A 25,313-nucleotide genomic window follows, 5' to 3' on the forward strand; every position below is an offset into this window, starting at 1 on the left:
CATCCATCCATCCATCCATCCATCCATCCATCCATCCATCCATCCATCCATCCATCCATCCATCCCCCCGCCACCCACCCCGCGGGCCATGGGTGTGCGCTGCGGAGGGGACTGTCCCCGCGCGGCCGCCGTACCGGGGCGGGCCCGCCCTCCCGCCATGGCGGCTCCGGAGCCGCAGCTGCCAGAGGGTTCCCGGCCGCTGAGCGCCCTCCTGAGCGGCATCGCCCAGGCCTCGTTCCACGGCAACGCCGCCGTCACCGAGGAGCTGCTGTGCGGGCAGCTCTACCCCGAGTCGCCGCCGGAGGAGTTCCGCGCCCTGCGCGCCAAGATGGGCGGCCTCCTGCAGGTACCGGCGGGGGAAGGTGCCGCGCTCGGGAGGAGCCGCCACATGGGCCCCGGGGGACTCTGCTGGCAGCTGCAGCCGCGGAGACACCGGCTGCTGGTGTGGGGCCCCGAGCATAGCACAGCACAACACAGCACAGCCCTGCCCTGCCTTGCTCAGCCCTGCCCTGCCCAGCCTTCCTAGCCCAGCCCAGCCCAACCCCGCCCAGCCGCTGCCCTACCCAGCCCTGCCTGGTCTCTCCTGCCTTCCCCAGCTCTGCCCTGCCCAGCCCTGCCTTGCCAAGCCCAGCCCAGCCCAGCCCTGCCCTGCCCTGCCTTACCTTGCCCTGTCCAGCCCTGCCCTGCAGTGCCCTGCCCAGCCCTGCCCTACCTTGCCCTGTCCAGCCCTGCCCTGCCTTGCCCAGCCTTGCCCTGCCCAGCCCTGCTCTGCCCAGCCCAGTCCTGCCCTGCCTTGCCCAGCCCTGCCCTACCTTGCCCTGTCCAGCCCTGCCCCTGCCTTGCCCAGCCTTGCTCTGCCCAGCCCTGCTCTGCCCAGCCCAGCCCTGCCCTGCCTTGCCCAGCCCTGCCCTGCATTGCCTAGCCCTGCCCTACCTTGCCCTGTCCAGCCCTGCCCTGCCTTGCCCAGTCCAGCCCTGCCCAGCCCTGCTCTGCCCTGCCCTGCCTGGTCTCTCTTGCCCTGCCCTGCCCAGCCCTGCCTTGCCCAACCCTGCCTTGCCCAGCCCTGCCCTGCCCTGCCTTGCCCAGCCCTGCCCTGCCTTACCCAGCCCTGCCTTGCCCAGCCCTGCCCTGCCTTACCCAGCCCTGCCCAGCCCAGCCCTGCCCTGCCTTGTCCAGCCCTGCCCTGCCTTGCCCAACCCTGCCTCACCCAGCCCTGCCTTGCCCAGCCCTGCCCTGCCCTGCCTTGCCCTGCCCTGCCCAGCCCTGCCCTGCCCTGTCCCACCCTGCCCTGCCAGGTCTCTCCTGCCCTGCCCAGCCCTGCCCAGCTCTGCCCTCCCCTGCCCTGCCCTGCCCTGCGAGATCTCTCCTGCCCTGCCCTGCCCTGCTGGGTCTCTCCGGCCACTCGTTGGGCCCCCGCACTGTGCAGTGGGAAAAGCTTTACACCTTTGGAAATAAGTTCCCTGTGACTTTCTGAGAAAACCTGCAGATTTCTTACAAGAGAGCTGTGTTTGAGGGAAAGCGTTGCCAGTTATGAAGCAAGCTGCTTCACAAACAGATTTTGCTTTATGTGTAAGAGAGGAGATATTTTTCCCTGCAGTGGATCTTTCTGATCTCTGTTCAGAGAGGAAAGCAAAGTGTGTGATGTAGTTCCCGGCTGCTGGATGTGGCTCAGGGAGCCTCTAAGTGTGAAATCCTTGGGTGGCCACTGCCACCTTGTGGGTAAATCCACAGCTGTTTGGCGGGATTTATAAACTTGGTCGGTAGTTTTAAATGAAATTGCCAGATTTGGAAAGTGATAAGGAGAGTGGCACCCATTTTCTGCTTTTGTGAGGATTCTGTGGCTTATTCAATGGTGGGATTCATATGATGCCCTGAAAAACCCTCAGTGAAAGCTGAATCATAAAGATTGATTCTTGTAGGACTGAAGATTGGTTTTGTCAGTGGGCTCTTTTCTTTCCCTCCTCTCAAATGCAGCTCTTATACAAGCACTGTCGAGATCTCATACTCTGCACATAATGTTAATTCAGGCCCCAGAAGACAGAGGTGATGAAATCTTTGTGGATATTTACCCGTTGTTGTAACACAGGCGCATAGCTTAAGAGGGGCGCAATATATCGGGGAGAGGGTATTGCATTCCCTGTGTGCTACTTAGGAGCAGGACTGGTGGCAATTGTGGTCTTTGACGTCACTCACACCTTCCTACAGATGCAAATCAGCATCTCACTGTTACCAGGTGTGTCTCATGGTCTTCATGGCCAGCACTCATCAGCTTATGGATGAAATTCCTGGGAAATAACTGAAGTTTATGCAGTTAAGCTTTGCAGTTGAAGTTTTGAGCTAAGCAATACACAGACTGCTTTGTACTCACGTTGAGTGCGTGGGTTTTGGGGTGCTTATTCCTAGTGGGTAACTTTAAGTAACGCCTGAGTCCTGTGGATACTTCTAGCATCTCTGTTCTAGAGCTTCATAAAGAAATCTCTTGGCCTTCTGGTCATTTTTGGGACTCTCTTTCTTTCACACTTCTGAGTATGGTGTGGTGGAAAGGTTGATTGTGCTTTCAAAGTAGGGAGGCTTAAACTTATTTTCCTCTGTCTCCATGTACCAGGTGGGAAAACCCATTGTCCTGACTGTAATGTGTGATACCTCTTTTCAGTTCTCACAGCTAGTCTACAAATTCTGCTTCTTGCATAAACTGACTGGTCTGAAGCCATCACAGAGTTACAGTGTGAGCTGTTTCCTTTTGTTTGAATTATGTGACAAAATTATGTACCTGAAGGGAAGTTCTAGCCAGGTGGGGGTTGGTCTCTTCTCCCAGGCACTCAGCAGTAGGACAAGGGGGCACGGGCTCAAGCTCTGCCAGGGGAAATTTAAGGTGGAGATCAGAAAAATATTCTTTCCAGAGAGAGTAATCAGGCATTGGAATGGGCTGCCCAGAGAGGTGGTGGATTCCCCATCCCTGAAGGTTTTTAAACTGAGATTGGATGTGGCACTGAGTGCCATGATCTGGTAAATGGACTGGAGTTGGACCAAGCGTTGGACTTGATGATCTCAGAGGTCTTTCCCAACCCAATTGATTCTATGATTCTGTGATAAGGGAAGCGTGAGGAGAAAGTCCTCTTGGCCCCAGCAGTTGCTTAGTCAGAGAACCACCAAACAAACACTTTCATGACTGGAATGCTTTTAATATCTCTGTGAATTGATACATGGGGAGTTTTATGTCACGTTGTATTTGTTGATAACAGCAAACTTCAGGTGTGCGCTTATAACATCTTGGTCTTTGGACACATGTCTTGGGTAGGGGTGTCTCCTCAGTACCTGAAGAAGCAAACTTACTGGAATATCTTGCTATCCATTCCTTTTCAGTTGTCATATGAATTTCTGAGCATATTTATCCTAGTTTTGATGCTTAATTCATTGTGAGGAATCTGCATGATTACAATGATAAAAGCTGGGGGAAAAAAGTGTGTGTTACCTTTTTGTAGCTTTGTTTTTTTCCTTCTGCCCTTGTGTGGTGGAGGAAAAGTGGAGCAGCAGAAACTCAGAGCACTTGTTTATGCAGCCATTTGCCTTGTGTGCAGTAATTGCACCTGAAGTTCAGAAGAAGACAGGTAACTTTGATATCTCCATTTGGTTGCACCAAATACTTTATTTCTGGAGGTGGCCATAATGTTTATTTTTAAATACCTGAATTAGAAATTCTGGGGACTATGTGGTACTATGGAAAAGATCAGATGTTTTACACTGTGGTCTGTTGACTCTATAGGAAATGTAAGCACCTAAATTAGATGGGATGGATGATGCCTCATGCATGTTTCTTGAGGAGTTTTTTTGTGACATCTGTCTTCTTGATGGTCAGAAGCAGAGAAATTCATTGCCCTTGTGACTTAATTGCTGCAGTACTTTATGTCTTCTAAGTAGTAAACACAGATCTGTATCATAAATCAACCATTTCCTCTTATTAGAGCTGAGCATAAATAAGAAGGACTTTCCTGTACCCTTCTGCATTCCACCTATGCAAAGCATGACACCTGTGAAGAGTATAGAGATGAGTAAGTGACACAAAAGTGTGTCATATTTAATGCAGCAATAAGAATTTAAATGTTTTTTCCTCTGCATTATGTATAGACTAGTTCTGGTTCTATATTTATAAAAGATGTCATTATAATTACTTCTCAGGCTGATTTCTTTGCTGTTCATAGAGCTGCTGAATGTACATGAATCATCTGAGCTCCTTCTAAAATGCCAAATTTATTTTGAGGTGAAATCATGTTTCTTTATTAAATTTACACTTTTTTTTAATCTCGTGTGGAATATCCTGGAGGGTAGAACAAAGCCCTAGGAAGGCTGGCCCTGGAGAACTATGATTTCAGTGTTGTTCTGTCAAATTTTTTTTGCCCCCTGCCTTTATCCTTCCCATCCTCCTGTCCCATAAGGCTGCAAAACATTGAGAAACTGGGGGAGATCAGCTTTTGTAAATTCTTGCCCCCAGATGTTTTTTGTTTTTCCAATATTACTTCATCGTGATTAAACTCCTAAATTTGTCTCTTTCTTGCACAAGTTTAATTTCCAGTGTTAGTCCACTGGTGTTACTTTGCATCGGGAGTAATCCCACTGTTTTCCTTTTGGTGGCAGTAAGTTACTGCATTTATTGAACGGGTTCATTTGCTGCCGAGTTAAAGTGTCCCGAGTTCACTCCTGTGCTTTGGAACAAACTGTACGTAGGCTAAATAAAATTTTCAGCACGAGGACTATAAATATTTTACTGTATTTGATTTATCATTTTTTCCCACAAACACTGAGGATGTCACTGTCTGTAATAAATATCCTGGTATGTGAATGGTAAAATAATAATCACACTATATAAATAATACGTGAGGAACCAAGAGCTTGATATCCAACATAAAAAGTGCACCTAAAGTCTGTGTATACACTTCATAACATTCATTTGGTCTCTTTCAGGATGGTTTTCATTAGGAATCCTGCTGGTATTTCTGCCAGAATTTTCTGATTACTTTGATGTTTAGTTTCACTGGTTTTCACCCAAGAGGCTGATGGTACTGTCCTTATTGGGCTTTGCTGTGCCACAGCACACACGGTGTGTATGTCTCATCTTGTGGTTATTTCTGGTGACTGCTTTTCTTCATGCCACCATAGAAAAGCTGTCGAATAAGAAACCTTTTGATCAAAATCTGATCTAAAAGCTTGTGGGGGTAAAAATTAGTGCCACTAGTGCATAAAATGTCCTGGCGTGTAACATGCTTTGGAGTTGCGTGAGCACATTGTGGGTGCCTTGAAAGCTGCCTCATGATGTTACCGTGTCTTGTCCCTAAAGATTGCCCCCCTCCTGCTGGGGACTGCAGTCCTTTCCCTGTGAAGTTGCTGTTGTGATCTCGAGAGGAATTCCCAAAGCATTGCTACCCCTGTTTGGGAAGGAAGAGACTATTTGATCTTCATAAAAGGAATCTGCCCTTGCATGAGAAGCCAGAGCAGAAAAATAGTTGTGAGGTGCACTCAGTTGTGGAGGATAAAGGGCTTTGCATCTTCTTGAGCAGCATTTCACAGAATCACAGACTATTCTGTGCTGGAAGGGACCCACGAGGATCATCAAATCCAACTCTTAAGTCAATGGCCCACACAGGGGATTGAACCCATGACCTTGGCATTATTAAAACCAAGTTTTAATCAACTGAGCTAAAAATTTCTGCTAACAGAAACATTTCTCCTAGGAATTTCTGAAGCAATTTCTGCTAACTGGTGGGAAATAAATGACTTCTTGAATTTCTAGTGAGGGAAAAGAGTTGCCATTCTTCCCTCTCCTCAGATGCCTTGTGATTCCTCAAATATGTGGGCTGAGTCATGAGCTCTTGAGCATTTTGCAGTTGTCCAGGCTTCTGCAAGGCTGAGGCAGAACAGCTTCAGACTGAAGACAGATAAAATGATTTTGGAAGAGTTGATAGGAGAGATTGCTTGCTTTCTACCATTTAGGATTGCAATTGTGCCTGCACCTACTAACTAAAGAGAGAACTCGGTAAGCAACCCTCGTTCTTCTCAATTCGGGTGAAAGGACACAAGTGGTACAGCAGTGCCAACAAATGCTGTGTCCATAAGAGCTGCTTTCTACCCAAGTATTGTCCTACCTGGTGTTATACTTTTCACTCCAGTGAATGACTGTGCTCACTGTGAATAATTCTGTTATTGGGCTAGGTGAAAATGTGTTAATAACTTTGCACAGAATTTTGGGAGGGAGGGAATATCTGATGTGTTATAATTGGAAATGCGTGAGAAAATTACTATCTGAACTCAACTCTGGAACAAATAAGTAAAACCCCATGCCTTTATTTTTTTTAATTTAGTGAAACACCACTATTATGTAGCTTGCTAATCTGAACACAGCTCAGTTACCAGATCTGCAATGCCTGATGTTGCAGCATACATTTTCTGTTCTCAGCATATAAACTATTAACCCACAGTTATTGCTTCTTTTTTCCCCCCCTCTCATTTTCAGCATTGTCTTAGGAGGGCACAAAATGTAATGTCTACTTGAATGTAATGTTTACTTCATCACTGCAGTATTGCAGGGATGAAAACGTGCATGGGTACTATCCCAAAGCATTCTTCTTAGTGCTTTCAATATGAGTTGTTTTAGATTTTAGGTTTGTGTATGTGTGGCCAGTTCTCATGAGGGCTGGCACAGCTGGCAGTTGATATAAAGTGGAGGAGGAAAATACTTGAAAACAATGAACTGGGGAGGAAGGTTGGATGCAGAATATGACATGATTGAACAACATTGCCAGGAGCTCAAAGATCAGTGCTTTGCTGCCCAGAGCAGCAATTTATTGCTTAGATATGTCAGCTAGAAAGAACAATGTAGCTGCATCATTATGGATTTTTTTAATACTCCTTTTTTTGTGATTTCTTGAGTTGCAGAAGTTGGAGTTTGTGTTCTTAAAGCCTTTCGCAATTGCAACTGTGATTACTGAGGAGGGGTGTGGAAGGAGGTGTTATTGTGGGGTGTGGGAGTGATGGTATTCTGGCCCCCAGCAAATCATCATAGAATCATAGAATCGATTGGGTTGGAAAAGACCTCAGAGATCATCAAGTCCAACGCTTGGTCCAACTCCAGTCCATTTACCAGATCATGGCACTCAGTGCCACATCCAATCTCAGTTTAAAAACCTCCAGGGATGGGAAATGCACCTCCTCTCTGGGCAGGCCATTCCAATGCCTGATTACTCTCTCTGGAAAGAATTTTTTTCTGATCTCCAACTTAAAATTTCCCCTGGTAGAGCTTGAGCCCGTGCCCCCTTGTCCTATTGCTGAGTGCCTGGGAGAAGAGACCAACCCCCACCTGGCTAGAGCTTCCCTTCAGTATGAATTGGACTGTTTTAAACAACAGAGTGATGAAGGAGTCTGTACATTACAAACCTCATAGTCTTCCTACTGCCCTGCAACTACAAGGGCAAATGCTAAAGTCAGGCAGAAATAGAAGGGAGCCCACCCTTATAATGCCATTCATTTAACGACCAGTGTTTCCCATAACTCAAATGTGAGACAGAAATGCTCATTTCATTTGTGATTGTAAAGTGCTGATATGCTGTAACTGTGTCACTTCAATGAAAATAGATTACCTCAAGTTTAATGGTTTACTTGACCTTTTATAGTGCTTTTTTTAATGCTCTGAGCTACGCAAAAGCAGTAAATTAAAAAAAGGTGGCAGACCTGCGTCACTGATGTATAGTAAGTGTGGTAAACTCTGTATTACCCAAGCGAGAAGCACGTCTATCTCTCTGTGTTTTTCCTCAATTACAGTGTTGATTGCATCTCTGTAAGTAGAGATCTAGTTGCTTTTTCCCAGTTGTGGAGATGGGGGTTTTCCTGTCTGTGTCTAGAGCAGGCAGGTCAGTACTAGCTCTTCATGTTTGTAAAGTCTCTGCATCACCTCTTAGTTTTAAAATACCCTGCATTTAAAATCTGTTAATTGCCAGTTAATGGACTTCCAGAGCAGCTGCTGCTGAGAAAGCTGATTCCCTGGAGGTGGCAATGTTTCATGTCCTGTTGATTTCTACTTTCCCATCCACGTGTATGGTTTAGTTTGTTGCATTTGTAGAACTTCTGCAAGTAAGTAGCATTTTTGACATTAATGACACCAGCAGGCTTGGGATGTACACTTTGTTTCTCAAAAAACCCAAACCCTACACCTATGATTAGCATAAGTTATGCACATATTTGTGTGTCTGTGATTACCACATGCTGTGTGTATATATAGGTGTGTACTTGCAAGCACACAGAGGCACAGAAGGGTGAAAGAAAGGTGAAGGCACAGAAAGGCACAGGAAAGTGATTATGCTGAAATTTGTTAGTCCAGTCTGATCCTTGCAGTGTTTCTCTTGACCTTAACAACAGTCTACTCTGATTAAAGAATAGAATTGGATCTTGCCTTTCATAGAATCATAGAATCAGTTGGGTTGGAAGATACCTCCGAGGTCATCAAGTCTGACCCTTAATCCAACCTCGCTTTGATTGCTAGATCATGGCACTCAATGCCATGTCCAGTCTCACCTTAAAAACCTCAAGGGTCAGAGAACCCACCACCTCTCTGGGCAGGCCATTCCAATGCCTGACTACTCTCTCTGGAAAGAATTTTTTTCTGATATCCAACTTAAATTTCCCCTGGCAGAGCTTGAGCCCGTGCCCCCTTGTCCTATTGCTGAGTGCCTGGGAGAAGAGACCAACCCCCACCTGGCCAGAACTTCCCTTCAGGGAGTTCTAGACAGTGCTGAGGTCACCTCTGAGCCTCCTCTTCTCCAGGCTAAACACTCCCAGCTCCCTCAGCCTCTCCCCATAGGGCTTGTGCTCCAGTCCCTTCTCCAGCCTCGTTGCTCTTCTCTGGCCCCGCTCCAGCCCCTCAAGATCTTGCCTCAACTGAGGGGCCCAGAACTGAACACAACACTCAAGGTGTGGCCTCCCCAAGGCAGAGTCCAGGGGAAGGGTCACTGCCCTGGGCCTGCTGGCCACGCTAGTTTGGATCCAGGCTAGGATCCCCTTGGCCTTCTTGGCCACCTGGGCACACTGGTGGCTCCTGTTGAGCTTCCTGTCCCTCAGTCCCCCCAGGTCCCTCTGCCTGGCTGCTCTCCAGCCACTCTGTGCCCAGCCTGTAGCACTGCAGGGGGTTGTTATGGCCAAAGTGCAGGACCCGGCACTTGGCCTTGTTGAACTTCATCCCATTGGAATCAGCCCTTCTCTCCAGCCTATCAAGGTCCCTCTGCAGAGCCCAAGAAGAGCATTACTTCAAATTAAATGGTTCTACTGTACTTAATTAGTATTCATGCAACACATGCTGTATGGAATATATTTGAAAAGGGAGAAAGACTCCCTTAGGCTTCACATGTAATTCATCCTTTATTTGAGCAACACTAACGCTCCATTCCCTGTTCCCCAGAGTGTGTGGAAAATGCTGAAGAGGATAATGAAGTCCATGCCATCATCTCAGCACTAGTGAGTTTCTGGACCAGTATGAGTTGTCTTTCTTCTTTTAAATGTAGCCTATGAAAAGAGAAGAATTTGAGTTGTCTTGTCTTCCAGAAGGAAAGTCAAGGCTGTACACTGAAATTATATTCTCCATTACAAGATACTTTAAAAATTGTGTCTGTTACAACTGGTGAAAATAAGGATTAGTTTTTGCTTCAGGAGCCGACTGATGTTGGCAATGAAGTAAAAACAACAGTTTCAACCTTGCTGGTCTCACGTAGGACTGCATGCAGCTGAGCAGTAATATACTTCTTTCTTCAGATAGATACATGTTTTTTCATTGCAAGTAAGGATTAATCTTATTAGGAAAAAAGATTAGTGAATAGATCCTTTATGTTGGAGTGCGAGTAATCTTCTCTGCTAACATGCACATCCTCGTTTCACAGAAAGTTCAGAACAAGAAGAGAGCAACAGAAAGAGCTGTTAACACATTGAATAACAAGCTATCAAAAATGCAAGAGCTGTGGTATTCACTTGAGCCAGGGAAGTTGACAGCTAGTGTATGAAAAGGAAATTTGGATGACACAAGTCAACCTTTTTACAGGTTGAACATCTGAAATTTCTCATTTCTGGTAACACTTAGCAGCTACAGTCTTGGGATTATGTACTTCAGTTTTTTAACTGCACTAGTGTGTAGCAACTGGATGCAGGATATCCAACAACTTGCTAAAAAAAAAAGGGTTGACAAGACCAGAAATTTCATATTGTGTGGCTAGAATCTTAGAATAGTTGCATGGCTGGAATTACTCCATTTTGCAGCTTATACTCATGATTTCTTCCAGTCTGGTGACCTAATTATGATGAAACTTCAAATCTTTGGTGTGTTTGGACGACATTCATTTTTAAAATAGTTTATTTAATTAAAAACAATAAAAAGGAAAAGCACTAGTGGCACGAAATACCAGGCACTGCAATTGTTACATGAAGTCTTTTGCTCATTGATGTTTTAGTCACTGAACCCCATGGGGGAGAATTTGTCAGGTAAGAATGTCTGGCAACTTGAGCTGTGGTCTGAATGCCCAGTCTGGTTCCTCAGGAACCTCCTTGGGCAGGAAGGGTTGGCTACAGCTTCCCGAGAGGGCTCCAGGGTCATCCCTGGGGATCATTTGTTTTATAACAAGGTGAAGTGAAGGACTTTCTTTAAAGGCAGGGCCTAAACTATCCTATTTTTTTAATTTTGTATTTTTCATTATAAATTTACGCTTTTACATTATAAATTAAAAAGAAGGATTAAATTTATGGAGTAAGTCAGAACTGAGTGGAACATGGATGGCCCCCATTGTGAAGGATTAGGAGTTCATTATTGGGAAAACAAAACTGGTTTTGTTGTTGGATTTTTATGTTTGTTTTGAGGTTTTTTGCTGGGTTTGTTTTGGTTTGTGTTTGGAGGTTTTTTGAGAGGAGGAAGTATCTTTATTATCTATTCTGAACACCTAAAGCTTAAGCACTGTAGTTTTCCATAATTGTTTACCATTGTAGTTAATAGTCATATACAAGGAAACTATACTTATTTTATCCTATACTTATTTTAGCCACCTAGTGATTTAAAAATTGGACTGTTTGAACAAAGTAAGTGGGATTTACCTTCTACTTTGTTTGCAGTGCACAAGCACCTTGTTCTGGTTGCTAACCCAAGATCCAGTTCAGAGTGTTTGATCTATTATAAATTTGGTAGTTATAGAGTCATATAGCAAACCTGGGACTCCCTCCTCCTCCTCACTTCCCAGTGGAGTTCTGTCTGTTTGTCTGCTGTGCTTGAGGACAGCACGTTTCACTTCCAAAGGTGACAGTGACCTTGGAATGCATTTTTTATCCCTCTAATTCTTTGCCATAATCTATATTTACCTCTTAACAATCCTGGTTTATATGTGGTTTCACATAAGTAAAAAGAGATTACAACAGAATCTCATGGAAAAAAGACATAAAATACACTATGCAGAGAAAATGTGGAATGATAGCCAACTGTCCAAACAATTTTTTATTCTTAAGTGTTTTTCTAATTATTTTAAAAATATTTTTGTAACTATGTCAGCTTGCCTATGTTAATGTATTTTTGAGAGCATGGTTTTTTACGTCTCTCTCTCTCCTCAAATAATAAAAAATGGTAATACAAATGTAGTTTGAGTGAATTCTGTGTTTTTTCCTAATAAGGTTAGGTTTTTTTCTGGTTGAGATGTCTTGGGATCTCTGCCAGAAGATTTCTACCTCAACTTCGTGGGTAGTTTTTCTTTTCCTTTCTTTGCAGTCTCTGTGAACTGTGATGCCAGGATTACGGAATATGTTTTGAAGATACGTGCAGACACTGAAGTAGTGTCTGTGTAAAAGGCAAGTAGTCAACAGGCATTTTTACTTCTTGTCTGACATTTACACATCTTTGTTGTCTCTCTTCAGACTGTCACATCAGATGTGCTGTTCTCTTATACTCCTTTTGCCTTTTCTGGTGCAAGAGTAGTTTATATTCTGTTCTAACGAGTTGTTTGTGTAAGTACCTTTACAAATTATGTCTGCATAGCTGCAGAGGGAAGAGGAGAGGTCAGGAGTGCCCTTCGGTGACACCTGTGGTTTGCACATTGCCCAGGGTGAAGATGACAAGCTGTGGTTCTGAGGCTGGCTGGGGTCAGGTATGGCCACAGTGTGGCCCTGTGGTTTGCTTTGCTGAGTGTGGGATGCTTGGATTCCAGACCTGTGCATTCCTGGTGAGTCCTCAAGAGGCCACGGGTTGTTATGCTGTGCTTCAGACCCCTTGAGGTCCTCTCTTGAGGGCTTTAAGGAGCCCAAAGCATGAGCAGCTGATGCAACTTTGCAGAAGGGCCTTTTCCCCCTTGTTTACTGGACATGCCTCTTGTACCTGAGTACCTGTGTAGGTGCCTCTGTTTGGTGTCTGTTGTATAAAGTCTCTTGAGTGATTTAAAGGGAGGGATCTGTGTCTCATTGTGAGCCAGGTTAGAAGGGTGTCAATTGTTCCTTGTTTGTCAAGGAGAGTGCTTTTGTTCATTTTATGACATGTCAGTTTATGACATGTCAGGAAATCTATAAAAGGTCTCATAATGAAAAGAAGAGGAATTTTGTAGCTCATGTGGACAAATGGTAGGAAGTTTATCAAATATAAATAGCCCTCAATTTGAGAAGCTGCTAAAGAAAAGCTGTGGGAAAAATTAATTGAGTTCTTTCTAATGTCATGGGCTACAGTGTCTTGGAGCATTTGAGTGCTAAAGTTTTTAGCTGTTAAGGCTGATGGTGAAATCTAAAGCCAAGTTTTGTTGGGCACCAAGCAGTTGTCACCGGAGGGGTGTCTGCAAACCACAGTCGTGTCCGTGCAGCTCCCCAGAGCACTGTACATGTTGCTGTGGAGGCACAGGGGTGTGGAGTTGTTCCTGCAAGCTTGATGGAAAACAGGATGACTTGGCCAGCTCTACTGATAAATGATAGAAAGAGAGAACCCCCTGTAGGGTAATCAAAGCAGTCATTAATATTTAATGTGGTTCTACTGGAGAATACTTTGACATCTTAGCTGTTTCAGTAAGTCTTCAGCTTTTTTTTTCCCCAAAAGCATTTATTACATTTAGTGCAAAGATTATTTTTGGTACAGGAAATGGCAACTAAATTTTTATGGGAAAGTGAGGGATGGTTTTCTTCTGAGCTTCCTGGTTTGGTCTTAGTTCCCAATCAGGTGTCGTTTTCCAGCAACAGAGATATAGCAGGGACCTTTACAGTTGTGATTCCACTGCTGAAGAGTCTGACCTGCTGCTCCTTTCCCCTCATAGAGGCTCATCTGTTAACAACCCCCATGTCTGCCACTGGTGTGGGAAACATATTTTATATTTCACTGAGCCAACAGGAGGGAAAACCATTTTCCGCGTGCCGAAAGGAAGACCTGCTGGCTGGTATCCTGAGACTGGAAGCTTCTCTCTCACCTGTCAAACCTGTCAGCATGTAACACAAGTTGTCAAAATAGGTGATGAGTGACCAGATGGCAGAGCACTCTTGCTTGCTTCCTGTGAAACAGTGCAGTCTGCAAACTTGTCTTCTTCACTTGGTGATGTGTTTGCTGCTGTGAAACATGTCTGCAGGGTTATGGGCTCCCAGCCTGGTCTGGGAGTGCAGAATCCTTCTCCTTCCATGTAGGAAATATAACTCCAGCTGCTGCCCAGGATAATACGCATAGGGCTGTGAAAGGAGGGAAAGCAGAGCCTGGAGTCAGAATCTGGCTCCAAAATGGAGTATAAGGCAAGACATCATAGAGTGGAGGGGTGAGACTCATATAATTCATGTTATTCCCTGCTACAGCATCTGTGCTTTGCTATAAAGGAAAGCTGATGTCCAAATGTTGATCAAAGGACAAATTAGCTGAGTTAATCATTAACTTTGAAGATCCAAACAGTCAAGGTACGTGGAGTAAATGTGAAAATTTAATTCATGATACCAATTCTCTTTCTGTGCTTGGTTCATCATGAAGTAAGTTTGTGCTTATTTTACTGGCAGGATCACTGCCTGCAGAGCTCCAGTAAGCCCTGCTAATGTCTGCACCACCACTGCACTCAGAGGGGGACTACAACTTTTTTTTTCCCATGTCTTCAAAATATGAACTGCTCCAGCTCCTATTTTTAACTCTCCTAAGTGAAACAAAATTAAACATGAAGCAAAAGTCTGCAGCAGCAAGTAATTTTCCCAGAATGATTGTGGAAACCTGATAAACACAGCTCTCTGTTATTGTAAGAGAACAGAGGAGGAAGAAAAAAGGCTGGCCACGTGGTCTCTTAAGGGAACGACAGGTCATGTCACCAGTTCCGAGACTGTGACTGTGACTGTGTCTGTCTGTCTGTCTCTCTTTTCCTGCTTTTACTCTCTCCCTTGAATTTTTTTTTTAATTTACCATCTGATAAATTTCTGTTCTATCTGGATTTCTTTCTGCCATGTATTTTCCTGTCTTTAGCAATACTGCATTAAATGGCTTTCATCTGTTGAGGGTTCTTATTTCTGAATCCAGCTCCTTCAGGAGGACTGAAGAAGAAACTATTTTAGACTGAATAATGTAACCTGCAGAGATTTATGTGTTGTCCAAGAAAACAACTCCCTTCTGCTGAAGAAAGTTCAGGGAGCACATGTGTATGCATATTCATTTTGAAAAAGGGTGAACCTCAAACTTGTCTGTGATATGGCTACATGTGTGAGAACTACTGGAAATGTGGTATTTCTTTGCCTCCACCCTAAGTGTCAAAATGCTAGAAAAGAATTGTACTTGAGTGGGGAGAAAACTGATAGCAAACTTTGGGATTTTTATTTTGCCAGAATGGGCAATTTGTATTTTTAACTTTAATATGTTTATGTTCTTAATTCTGTTTCACCCATGTTGCTACAAGTCTATCTGCTATTAAAGAACATTTCCTTATTTTTTGGTGCCCTGTTTTATCTCCCTCCAGCATGTCCAATTTCTGTCTCTGCTTTCTGGGAAGCACTTTCCATTGCCTTCTGTCTTATATAACTCTTCTTCTTTCTATTTTAAGTAATATAAGTAGTTTGGAAACTTGTTCAGGAAGGAAGGGCTGCTGATTTTTTTTATGTTCATTGCTAAAAATCTAAGCTTTTAGTATCTATTCATAATCTGAGTGTGCAGGCATCATTTGGATGTCTGCCTCTGACTGATGGTATTAGTGCACTTGTTCTGGGTTTGTTATTATTATTTATTCCTGTTTTGTAAGTGTTATAAAGCCTAGACAGGGTAATCCCAATGATTCTTTCTGGAGAGAGTAATCAGGCATTGGAATGGCCTGCCCAGAGAGGTGGTGGATTCCCCGTCCCTGGAGGTTTTTAAACTGAGATTGGACGTGGCACTGAGTGCCATGATCTGGTAAAGGGACTGGAGTTGGACCAAGGGTTGGACTTGATGATCTCGGAGGTCTTTTCCAACCCAGTCAATTCTGTGATTCTGTGATTCTCAGTTTTCCTTCAGCTAAAGATCTTTTCTGGGCTTGGCCTGGCGTGGGGGAGCCGCTTTGTTGAGCTCAGCATGGCAGGTTTGCAGGAAGCGCGATCTGACCGCGGGAAGAGGGCTCAGGTTGCGGTGAATCAACCTTCCATCCTCCTTTGTCATCAAATGAGTCTTCATACCACAGAAAAATGACACCTCCTGCAAATAAATTCAGGAAGTGGTGTTTCATGGAATTATGAGTTCAAACCAGTCTTTTCTAGCAGCCTAACAGACTAGTGGAGAGGGGAAAAATGCTGTGGTGGCTTCACATTCTTTCAAAAACTGATGCTAAGGTCTCTTTTTCAATTGTAAGCTGGGTCAAAAATAGCAGAATATCTACTTCCCTGTGATTGAACTTCATGTTCAAATGAAAACATAATTTTAATAGAGAATATTGAGTTTGATGAGCTTGTATGCAAAAACACATTAAGATGGGGATGGGGGGATTTCTGCTTTGTGGGAACCTGAGAATCCTGGGGAAGAAAATGGAGGAGTCAGTCAAGAAGCATGGAAGTGACCCCTTGAGAGGAGTTTTGTCTTCCATGTGCATATTTGACAAGTGTGAGTGGAATCCAGCATAATAAGATCAAAAACACAGGAAGGATGTCATTTTGCCTGGAACTTGATCATACACACACATTATTCCCATCTGCAGTATCAGTTAAGTAATTTTTTTGTTGGTGAGTGTTGCGAGTCCTCCCATCCAAGAAGAAAGCTTGAAGAAAATCAGAAGTCAAATTTGAAAATATTTGCAAGTCTACCGAATGTCTCTTGCCCTGGTTAGTGGCTCCTTAGCAATGAATCAAAAGGTTGGAATAAAAAATAGTTGTTGAGTAAGATCTATTACATACTAGAAAAAAGTGAGCTGTGGGGTTTAAGCAGTTTATGTATTAACCTCTTAATGGTTCACAGCTATATCTTTTCTATTAGCGCACTGTTTTATTTCAATTTTAGCTGTGTATTTCTCTTCTGCTTGTGTATTACAGCTCCATAAGAGGCAAAAAAATACTATTGAGACATAGTATGGAACATGATTAAAAGAAATTCATGTGATCCCCCATGAATTAGATGAAGACTTAAGGATGAGTTAAAATATTTCTACTTTGATGTAGAAATACTAAGTGTATTGGTAAGGTCCACTTGTGATTTCTGACTTACAAATTTGTGGGGGTATAGAAGCCTTTAGTTTTGCGTGGGTTTTCCCCAAAAGATGCATTTTCAAGTGCAGGCAGGCTGGCTGTTTTATCTAATTTTATCTGAATTCCAGTTCTCAGGAGAGCTCTTGGTCTTTAATAAACAGTGTTTGTGAGGCACAACCTACCAACTAGTTGAAAATCTCCACTGTCTCCAGAAACGTGGGAAAGTCCATTGGACTAATATCCTGAGAACATGTGTGGGAACAGCTCATTTATTGCAGGCCTGGATATCTCAGCAGCCCTTGGGAGAAACCACAGGATTGCAAAGATCTTGGATTTCTCCCTCTGAAGCCACTGTTTGCAGAAGAACAAGCTGAGCTAACTCTGACAAATAGCTGGAGTCACAGGACTCATGGGTGCTGTTGTGCCGAAGGGTGATGAGAACAGCTCCTGCACCCCCTGCTTGCCACAAAGCCAGCAGAGGTTTTCTTCTCAGGGTGATAAAGAAATACATCTTGATATCAACAGGAATTGACTCTGTGTAATCAAGGTGTTGGCCCTGCAGGGTTCCTTGGCACGTCCCTGCTGTCTGCAGGTGGTTCCTCCTCTCCCTGCATGTGTCCCTGGGGTCAGAGAAATGGCTTTCAAGGTTATATTTCTAAAAGCATTTGAATTACAAGGGTTGTGATACAGGAGAAGCCTCTTACCCCACCTTCCGAAAGCCTGAGGAGACAGGTTCAGTAATATGGTACATGGCACGGCATTGTTTTTTTTTCTGAGCTTGTGATTTCTTTGTGCTACAGGCTGAGCAGCCTGAGAGTCTGAGGGTCAGCTGGAAGAAATGCTTACACATGCTGGCATATCCAGCTCTTGGAGCTGTGCTGTGATGGTTGACAAATGTTTTATTTCTGAAAATTTACTTTTTTCCCCAGCGGGTTTTACCAGTTCTTGTTTCTCACTAGTATTGCATGCTTGTCAGGCTTTATTTCTCAGAGGAGATAATGAATTTAAGTCTGTTTTCCTGTTCTGTGTACCAAGGCACATGTCTAATGGATCCAATTAAGCTAATACAAAACTCTCCAGAATATCAAATATTGTTTCATTAAGGAAATAGTATTTGAAGTCCTATTTTTATCAGCTGGATTGTATTTGGAGATGTAGAGGGTATGTGTTGAAGGTGAACACAAGGAGAATTCAGTATGACCAAAACTGTTTCTTCTGTTAAAAAGCATCTGCCCAACCTGTGGCAAGAAAGGTATTACCAGTCACTGAGTGTAGGAATTGTGTGCTTGTGATATGACATGCTATCCATAAGCTGTGCTTTCTAGGAGGGGAAAGAAAAAGTGTATTTTATCAAATCTTAAAGTAGATACTGTGAGGAAATCTTAAATATCTGTGTTCTGTTACAGACTCCAGTTTTTGTAATAGGCTTCTTTGACATTTGAGTGCATCATCATAGTAATGTTAATTTACATTGTGCACTGGCATGGAACAGTTAGGATTCTATGGATTCTTAGAGAACTTTGCTTTTTGTAAAGATTTTTATGCTGAAATGCTAAATTATTTGTGATTACCAATGAAAACTCGAATTAGGTCCTGTATAATTTTTTTCTCTTGAGGTCATACTTTTGATGCAGTGCTTGACGTGCTGTAGAACTGCATAGGGATAAGACAGTCTGTAAATAAAAAGGAGACTGTGATAATACAGAATCATAGAATCGACTGGGTTGGAAAAGACCTCTGAGATCATCAAGTCCAACCCTTGGTCCAACTCCAGTCCGTTTACCAGATCATGGCACTCAGTGCCACGTCCAATCTCAGTTTAAAAACTTCCAGGGATGGTGAATCCACCACCTCTCTGGGCAACCCATTCCAATGCCCGATTACTCTCTCTGGAAAGAATTTTTTTCTGATCTCCAACTTCAATTTCCCCTGGCAGAGCTTAAGCCCGTGCCCCCTTGTCCTATTGCTGAGTGCCTGGGAGAAGAGACCAACCCCCACCTGGCTAGAACTTCCCTTCAGGTAGTTCTAGACAGTGATGAGGTCACCTCTGAGCCTCCTCTTCTCCAGGCTAAACAACCCCAGCTCCCTCAGCCTCTCCCCATATATTGCAGAACTGTGCTCAGGGGGGGCTGCTGAAGAGATGAGATGGGAAACAGCTAAGGCAGGACCTCCATGTACACAGACTTAGCTCAGAATATAAAGCCTCTAATACGATGACAGGTGTCACTGACAATGCAGTGACTCAGAACAGCAGTAGACTCTGCACATTAAGGTCTATCTGGACTAAAAATTGGCATTAGTAAGATGTGTGCCCCTAGTACCGAAGCTGACAGTGATTCAGCTGTAGGAGCAGATGGACGGAACAGGTTTCAACACCCTAAAGTTCTGAGAATTTTCCAGTTATGATGCTAAACTCTGAACATGTTGTTTACTCCAGCAGTGAAACAATCTTTACTGCAGCAGTGGGAGCTGAACAACAGCTGGTTGTTGTCCTTGTGGTGATAAATGCTCATCTGAAGCTCCTAGGGTTTAATAGCATGAGAGGGAAACTATAATCAGGTATATTTTACCTATCTCTGGTTATAAGCACAGAAGAACTATTCGTGCTCTAACTTTAAATTATTCCTTAGAAATATCAATATGACATATTCACTGTAATTTGATATTCTAGGTAATAAATTAGCATTGTTAAAAGTAATGGAAAGAACTGTTTGTAATGCTATGCAGACTATGATTGGAAATATAATTTTTTGCCAAGTTAAATTAAAACATTTCCTCAAGCTTAAAAAAAGTCTGAACTGTGGCCCTTCATATGAGCAATGGGATAGAACTATACGTGTTTAAAGAATGACTTACGTAAGTGTTCATGCAATAAAGGAGATAGAAAATCAGCAAGTACTTTAATTATTCTTTCATTCTTTGTCCACAGTGAAATGTTTCCAAGTTAAGATGAAAAAAAATATTAAAATGAGTTGCTGTTCTTATGTGACTTGAAAACCTTTATAGCTGGTGGGTTTTGTTGAGGCGTTTCAGAGAAAATATGTCTTCATTAATCTCTCCATGCAGCTGTATCAAAGTATAACTCATTGATTATACCCACTTCCAGTTAATTTTTCTTAAATGATTTTTAAGTAGTGGTCATATTTCCAAGAAGAGAGGGATTCTAGTCTGAATAATGGACTACAAGGATATATTATTTAAAGTATGCATTATCTGATAAATATCCCACCCCAATACAGTATCCTTGCTGTCTTTTGCTTTCTTATCTGTGTACGGTGTAAAACAATCCACATTGTGTGAACATGTGCATGTGTGTGTGCAAGAGGGAGAGATACAAGTGATTGCTAATTATCATACGTGGTCTCCTTCCTCTGTTTGATGTGACGGTGTTTTGGTAGCAAACTGTATCAGGGTACTTATAGTACACAAAGATGCAAAGTTGTTAAATGCAGCTCACACCAGATCTTAAGTAATTGTCAACCTGTTGATGACCTTTGCCAAACAGCCAGGTTGAACTATCCTGGATAAGTCCTAGTAATATTGTTTTGCCTTCTTTCTACTTTAAACTGGAAGTTTGGTCATCTTTCAGATACACTTCAAGTTCAGATTTATGTCATGTGTCAAGCACAATAAGGAACTTTGTGTCTGTGTTTTGTTAGCAGCTGAGCAGAGCACTGCCAGAAATCTTGCTGCCTCCTGCAAAAAGAGTTGTTGTGAGGAGAGTGAGGTTAAAAAAAATCCAAAAGAATTGCAAATGTAAAATATTTGAAGGTTATAAAATCAAGTCTAGGAAAAGGTTACCTGGTGTCAGCATGTGTCTATGTTAGGTTCACATTTAATGTCGATGGGCTGTTTTTCCATGACACCTTTGCTTCATCCAGTGCAGGGGACACAGTTTATGTTTTTGGTTTCAGCACAGGAATAAAACAGAAGGTCATTTTCTGCACAGCTGAACTGAGAAGAAAGTCTGCATTTCAACTTGGTCTTGGCTGGCCTTGCACAAGGTGCCGGGTCTGTGCTTGTTGTTTCACCTCCACTCTTCCCCCCATTCACATAAACTAACACAAAAGATGTCCAAAAGCAGAGGTTGGTGTCACACAACGTGCAAACAGATCCCCACACAGATGTAGTGATGTGAAAAATGTTAAATCAGAAAATATTCCACAGCCCTGTTAACAGACAGTGCTGTTCCTGCAAGGTGTGGATGTAGGAAAGGACTGTAAGTCTAAGTATCTTTTCTTTTGAAAGTGAAAGGAAGTGCTGTTTTCACTTACAGCATAATTAGTTCAGGATAATTACCTCTTAGGTTAAATATTTTCAATATAAAGCCAGTGCTATGTACTGGTATGTCAAATGACCTCATCACTGTCTAGAGCTACCTGAAGGGAAGTTCTAGCCAGGTGGGTGTGCTGGTTTAAAGGTAAACTGGCAGGAGAAATGGACCCACCACAAGAGAGATTATAAGTCAGAGTTACAATTTACTGAAAGATATTACCATAATATCACAAAGAGAAATTGCTTTCAACTCACAGAACCCAGCAGTATAACCCAGTGTCCTGGGGCACAAACCCAAAGGGGTTTGTTAGCCCTTGTGCTGAGACCTGCGTGGTTCCTCCAAGTCCAAAGCAAAAGGAAGTGAGAAACCTGTTGGTGCAGGTGATGGCTGTAGTCTGTTGAGAGTGGTGGTTTGCTCCTGTCGAGGTCCTGCTGCTCCTCTGGATCCAACAAGTGGTTTCCAAGGTCTTCTTACCCACCACTTATGTACCCTTAGGGAGCACCCAGTCCCTCCCCCAGGGCAGGGACTCACACAATGGGTGATTAACTCTGGGAGTCATGGGGAATCCCTGAACTGCTGATGGCCCATTTGCAGCCACGTCGCCCCCCCCCGCCCCCCCCCCCCCCCCCGGGTGTGAAGGTGCTAATGACGTCCTGGGCAGCTGCTGCTAATGGTCCACTGTTCTTGGGAAATGAATAGAGGGGGTAGAATACACAGCTTTGATCACCCCCACACAGTGATAACTGGTCCCACCTGCTGAACTAGGACAGTGGGGGTTGGTCTCTTCTCCCAGGCACACAGCAATAGGACAAGGGGGCACGGGCTCAAGCTCTGCCAGGGGAAATTGAAGTTGGATATCAGAAAAAAATTCTTTCCAGAGAGAGTAATCAGGCATTGGAATGGCCTGCCTGGAAAGGTGGTGGATTCATCATCCCTGAAGGTTTTTAAACTGAGATTGAATGTGACCCTGAGTACCATGATCTGGTAAAGGGACTGGAGTTGGACCAAGGGTTGGTCTTGATGATCTCAGAGGTCTTTTCCAATCCAATCGATTCTAAGATTCTATTCTATGATTCTATTAAATGTCCTGTAGAAAAGAGAACAGTTCACGAGGTACCTCACATTTTATAATCACAGATGCTCCTGTTACGCTGGAACCTTGATACAGCTGGGGGTTTTCTTCTGATGTTGATTGCCATTTCTTTTCTCAGCCATATACCAGATGGCAGCTAATCTATTGCGAAAGGAATGCAAGGCAGCTCATCCCTCTTAAAAAAACACAACTGCTTCAGTTTTTAAATAAGCACTGCCCAGGTTTTGCAGACAAGCAGCGTGAGAGTACACAGTGGGAGTCCAGCCCAAAGCCACACGGTGTCACCCCCTTGGCTAAGGAGAACAGGATCATTATTTCCCTGAATTCACAGAGGACAGCAGTAGCATTACCATGTCAAGGAAGATTAAATCGAGGCAAATCCCAAGGACTGGCCGTGCTGTGCCTTACTGTGCTCCTTATCAGCACGTGCTTAGGGGTGATGTGTTCATTTTGGGTAAGATGCATCCGTTTTGTGTGAAAATGAAGCAAAAGTATCTGCTTGAAACTATGATGGGGAAACCTAACCACAGTTTCCTCTTTCCACCTCCCATCCTCCTCTCCCTTCGTGGCCATATGTAGCAATCATTGCCAGTTGGGCAACAGAAATACAAGGCTGTGGGTTTATCAGGAAAAATAGACAGAAAAACTAGATATCTGTATAAAAAGGGGTTTAGGAATGATGATGATGAGAAGGATGACTGATCATAATAATAATAGTAGTTGTTATTGTTGTTATTACTATTTCTGTTGCTGCATAGTAATGATGCTTTCCACTCCATTGCAGAATACAAGTATTTAGCCTGACAAAGTCCAACACTCCAGAAGATGCAATTGCGTTTTTAAGGCTTTTCTGGCCTTACAGCTAGACTAGTATAGCTGAAAAAATGCAGTTGCATCTTTCTATGCACACAGACTCTCCCTGGAAAGACTCGTGCTCCTACAAACCCTGTTTAACGCTGCAGCATTCAGCAGTTTTGCTTCCTACTCTGTGGTGTAGAGGTGGCAGATGGAACTGCCGTTGGCTGGGATGTTACTTCACTTGTTTCAGCCCAGGAGCACACCTTGTTTGCCCCATTGCTCGTGTCTGACAGAGCACCAGAGCAGCCCTGCAGTGCCAGACCCTGACACTGTTCCCAGCAGTGTGGGTGTGCCTGGGGCATAGTGGGAAAGGGCCAGGCAGACACTGAGGAGCCTCCTTGTTATCCTCTGCCAGCACTACATTCCCAAAGGCTCTTCCAGTTCCCTCATCACTGTTACTGATCCACCACCCTCCAGTTTTTGGGGCAGGAATCTGGGATAAGTAGTAGACTCCTGCAAGTTGAGTTGCATAACCCAGATTTGTTTGTACTACCCCTTTAAGATCCAGTATTTGGCAAACCCTAAAGATGTGACCTTTTGGTAGATGGTTAAAGGAGTTTTTGAGCAAGGTTTTCTCTTTTACTCCTCTTGTTTTCCCTACAGTCAATTGCTTCAGCAGACATGGATTTGAATCAGCTGGAAGCTTTTCTCACTGCCCAAACCAAAAAACAAGGTGGCATCACATCAGATCAAGCTGCAGTCATTGCCAAATTTTGGAAGAACCACCGAACCAATATCCACGAGAGCCTCATCAATCAGAGCCGCTGGGATAATGTCCTGAAAAACATGAACTGGCGAGTGGACCTGAAGTCACAGTTGAGACACATCGATCAGATAAACACTCCTGTTGCAATAGTGGAGATGGAAGTGGGAAAAAATGGGCAGGTAAGCTTTATTTTGCAAAATATGTGAACCTATGTATGTGCTGAGACATTCTACCCTTTGATGAATTTACTGCATCCAGATCAAGTCAGTTTATTTTTCACCACTGGGCCTTTAATGTACTTGAAATTCTGATCCATCTTTGGATACAAAGAAATATTCTGGGTGGTGAATGCAATTTTTCCTTTTTTTGAATATGTTCCTATATGCATTGACAGCTCTCTTTACATTAAGCTTGAAAAAGTGGAGCATGTAGAAATCAAACACCATCTTATAATTCTGCTTCTATTCCACTGTGAAGTCAATTAGTCTTTTTTTTATAATGAAACACTCAAATTAGGTAATATGCAGTGAAGAAGCTGGAAAAGTAAAGTTAACAAATTATGATGATCAACCATCCCATACATTTTAGAACAAATGAGGGGAAAGACTCCTTTTTATTTTACATAACACTTATTTTTATGTTAGAAGTACATCTTTATTACCTGTCATGTTATGCAATCTGGCCTTATCTGCCTGAAAGATATCTCTATATATATAGCTCTATCAGTGCTGAACACTGCATTTCTTTTTTAATCTTTATGGTTCATATGAATGTGCAGCTAAAGGCACAGCTTCCTATCTTCAGTTTTACTGTCATATTCTATCAGGAAATGTGTTTCAATTTGGTGTCTTTTCCCTTTGCAATGTGTTACTAAATTTTAAAACCTCATTTCTTAGCAGTAGCTACTGCAAATCATGCCATGAGCTAATTTGGGTGTTTTGATGTTGATAGCTAACATTTAGCAAGTTTCCTTGTATTTTATAATGTTTGAGTAGGTTACAGCTACTTACACCTCAACACATACATACATGCAAACATCTTGAATATACCTCTGCATACTGAATGACTGAAGTGAAACTGAGGGCTAGACCAAGACCAGGATAATATACAATAAAATACAAGTAAATTGGGATTCTACAGACACAGTGTATATTGCTGTAGTAATTCTGTCAGTTCACTTTTCCTCACAGTCTTTGGAAGCTTATCCTTCCTGAGTGCAAACCCTCCACCTTCCACTTGCGGATCTCTGCAGTGACTAATTCAGCAATAGTATGTGGCTTTGGGTTTTTTCCTGGCCTCAAAGAACTGGAGTTTTCTGCTCAGGATCTTGAGATTGGAAATGGTTATTTTCTATTAGTAGCAAATGGAAAAAGTTGTTTTAAAAGAAAAGGTCATAGGGAGTGGGAGCACTTTATAAAGAGTACATTGAGTGCATTAGTGAGCAAGTGGGAAAAATACCTGTCTTCATTAAAAAAATAAATCCCTAACTCAGAGTCACTCTTGTATTTCAGAAGGGAATTACGTTGTTAGTGACTCCTGTTTTGAAATTGTTTTTTTCCCCAGTAATGGATTGTTACATTAACATCAATCAGCAAGTACATTTATATTTCTTTCACCCTGTGCAGCGAGAGGAAGGGAATGTGAACATGGAGGGAGAATACACATTTCTGAGACACTGTAATTTCTCTTACCAAAGAGCCCCACAGCAACCAAAATGAATTATTTTAGCAATGCAGCTTCATATT

At 43.2% G+C, this 25,313-nt stretch overlaps 2 protein-coding genes across 2 annotated transcripts in view; both read left to right on the top strand.

Moving 5' to 3' along the window:
• Positions 1-133: 133 nt before the first annotated feature.
• COMMD1 (copper metabolism domain containing 1) overlaps positions 134-25,313 on the top strand; it is a 79,645-nt gene continuing 54,465 nt past the window's right edge. Inside the window, exons 1-2 of the mRNA XM_071582016.1 lie at positions 134-346; positions 23,466-23,747. Coding sequence (XP_071438117.1) covers positions 158-346; positions 23,466-23,747 — 471 coding nt within the window. The 5' untranslated portion in view covers positions 134-157. The remainder of the gene's footprint in view (positions 347-23,465; positions 23,748-25,313) is intronic.
• Positions 23,728-25,313, top strand: part of B3GNT2 (UDP-GlcNAc:betaGal beta-1,3-N-acetylglucosaminyltransferase 2) — an 88,351-nt gene continuing 86,765 nt past the window's right edge. Inside the window, exon 1 of the mRNA XM_071582013.1 lies at positions 23,728-23,747. The gene's annotated coding sequence lies outside the window, so the exon portion shown is untranslated. The remainder of the gene's footprint in view (positions 23,748-25,313) is intronic.

This window comes from Pithys albifrons, chromosome 2 (genome assembly GCF_047495875.1).
Source record: "Pithys albifrons albifrons isolate INPA30051 chromosome 2, PitAlb_v1, whole genome shotgun sequence".
NCBI classification, from domain to species: domain Eukaryota; kingdom Metazoa; phylum Chordata; class Aves; order Passeriformes; family Thamnophilidae; genus Pithys; species Pithys albifrons.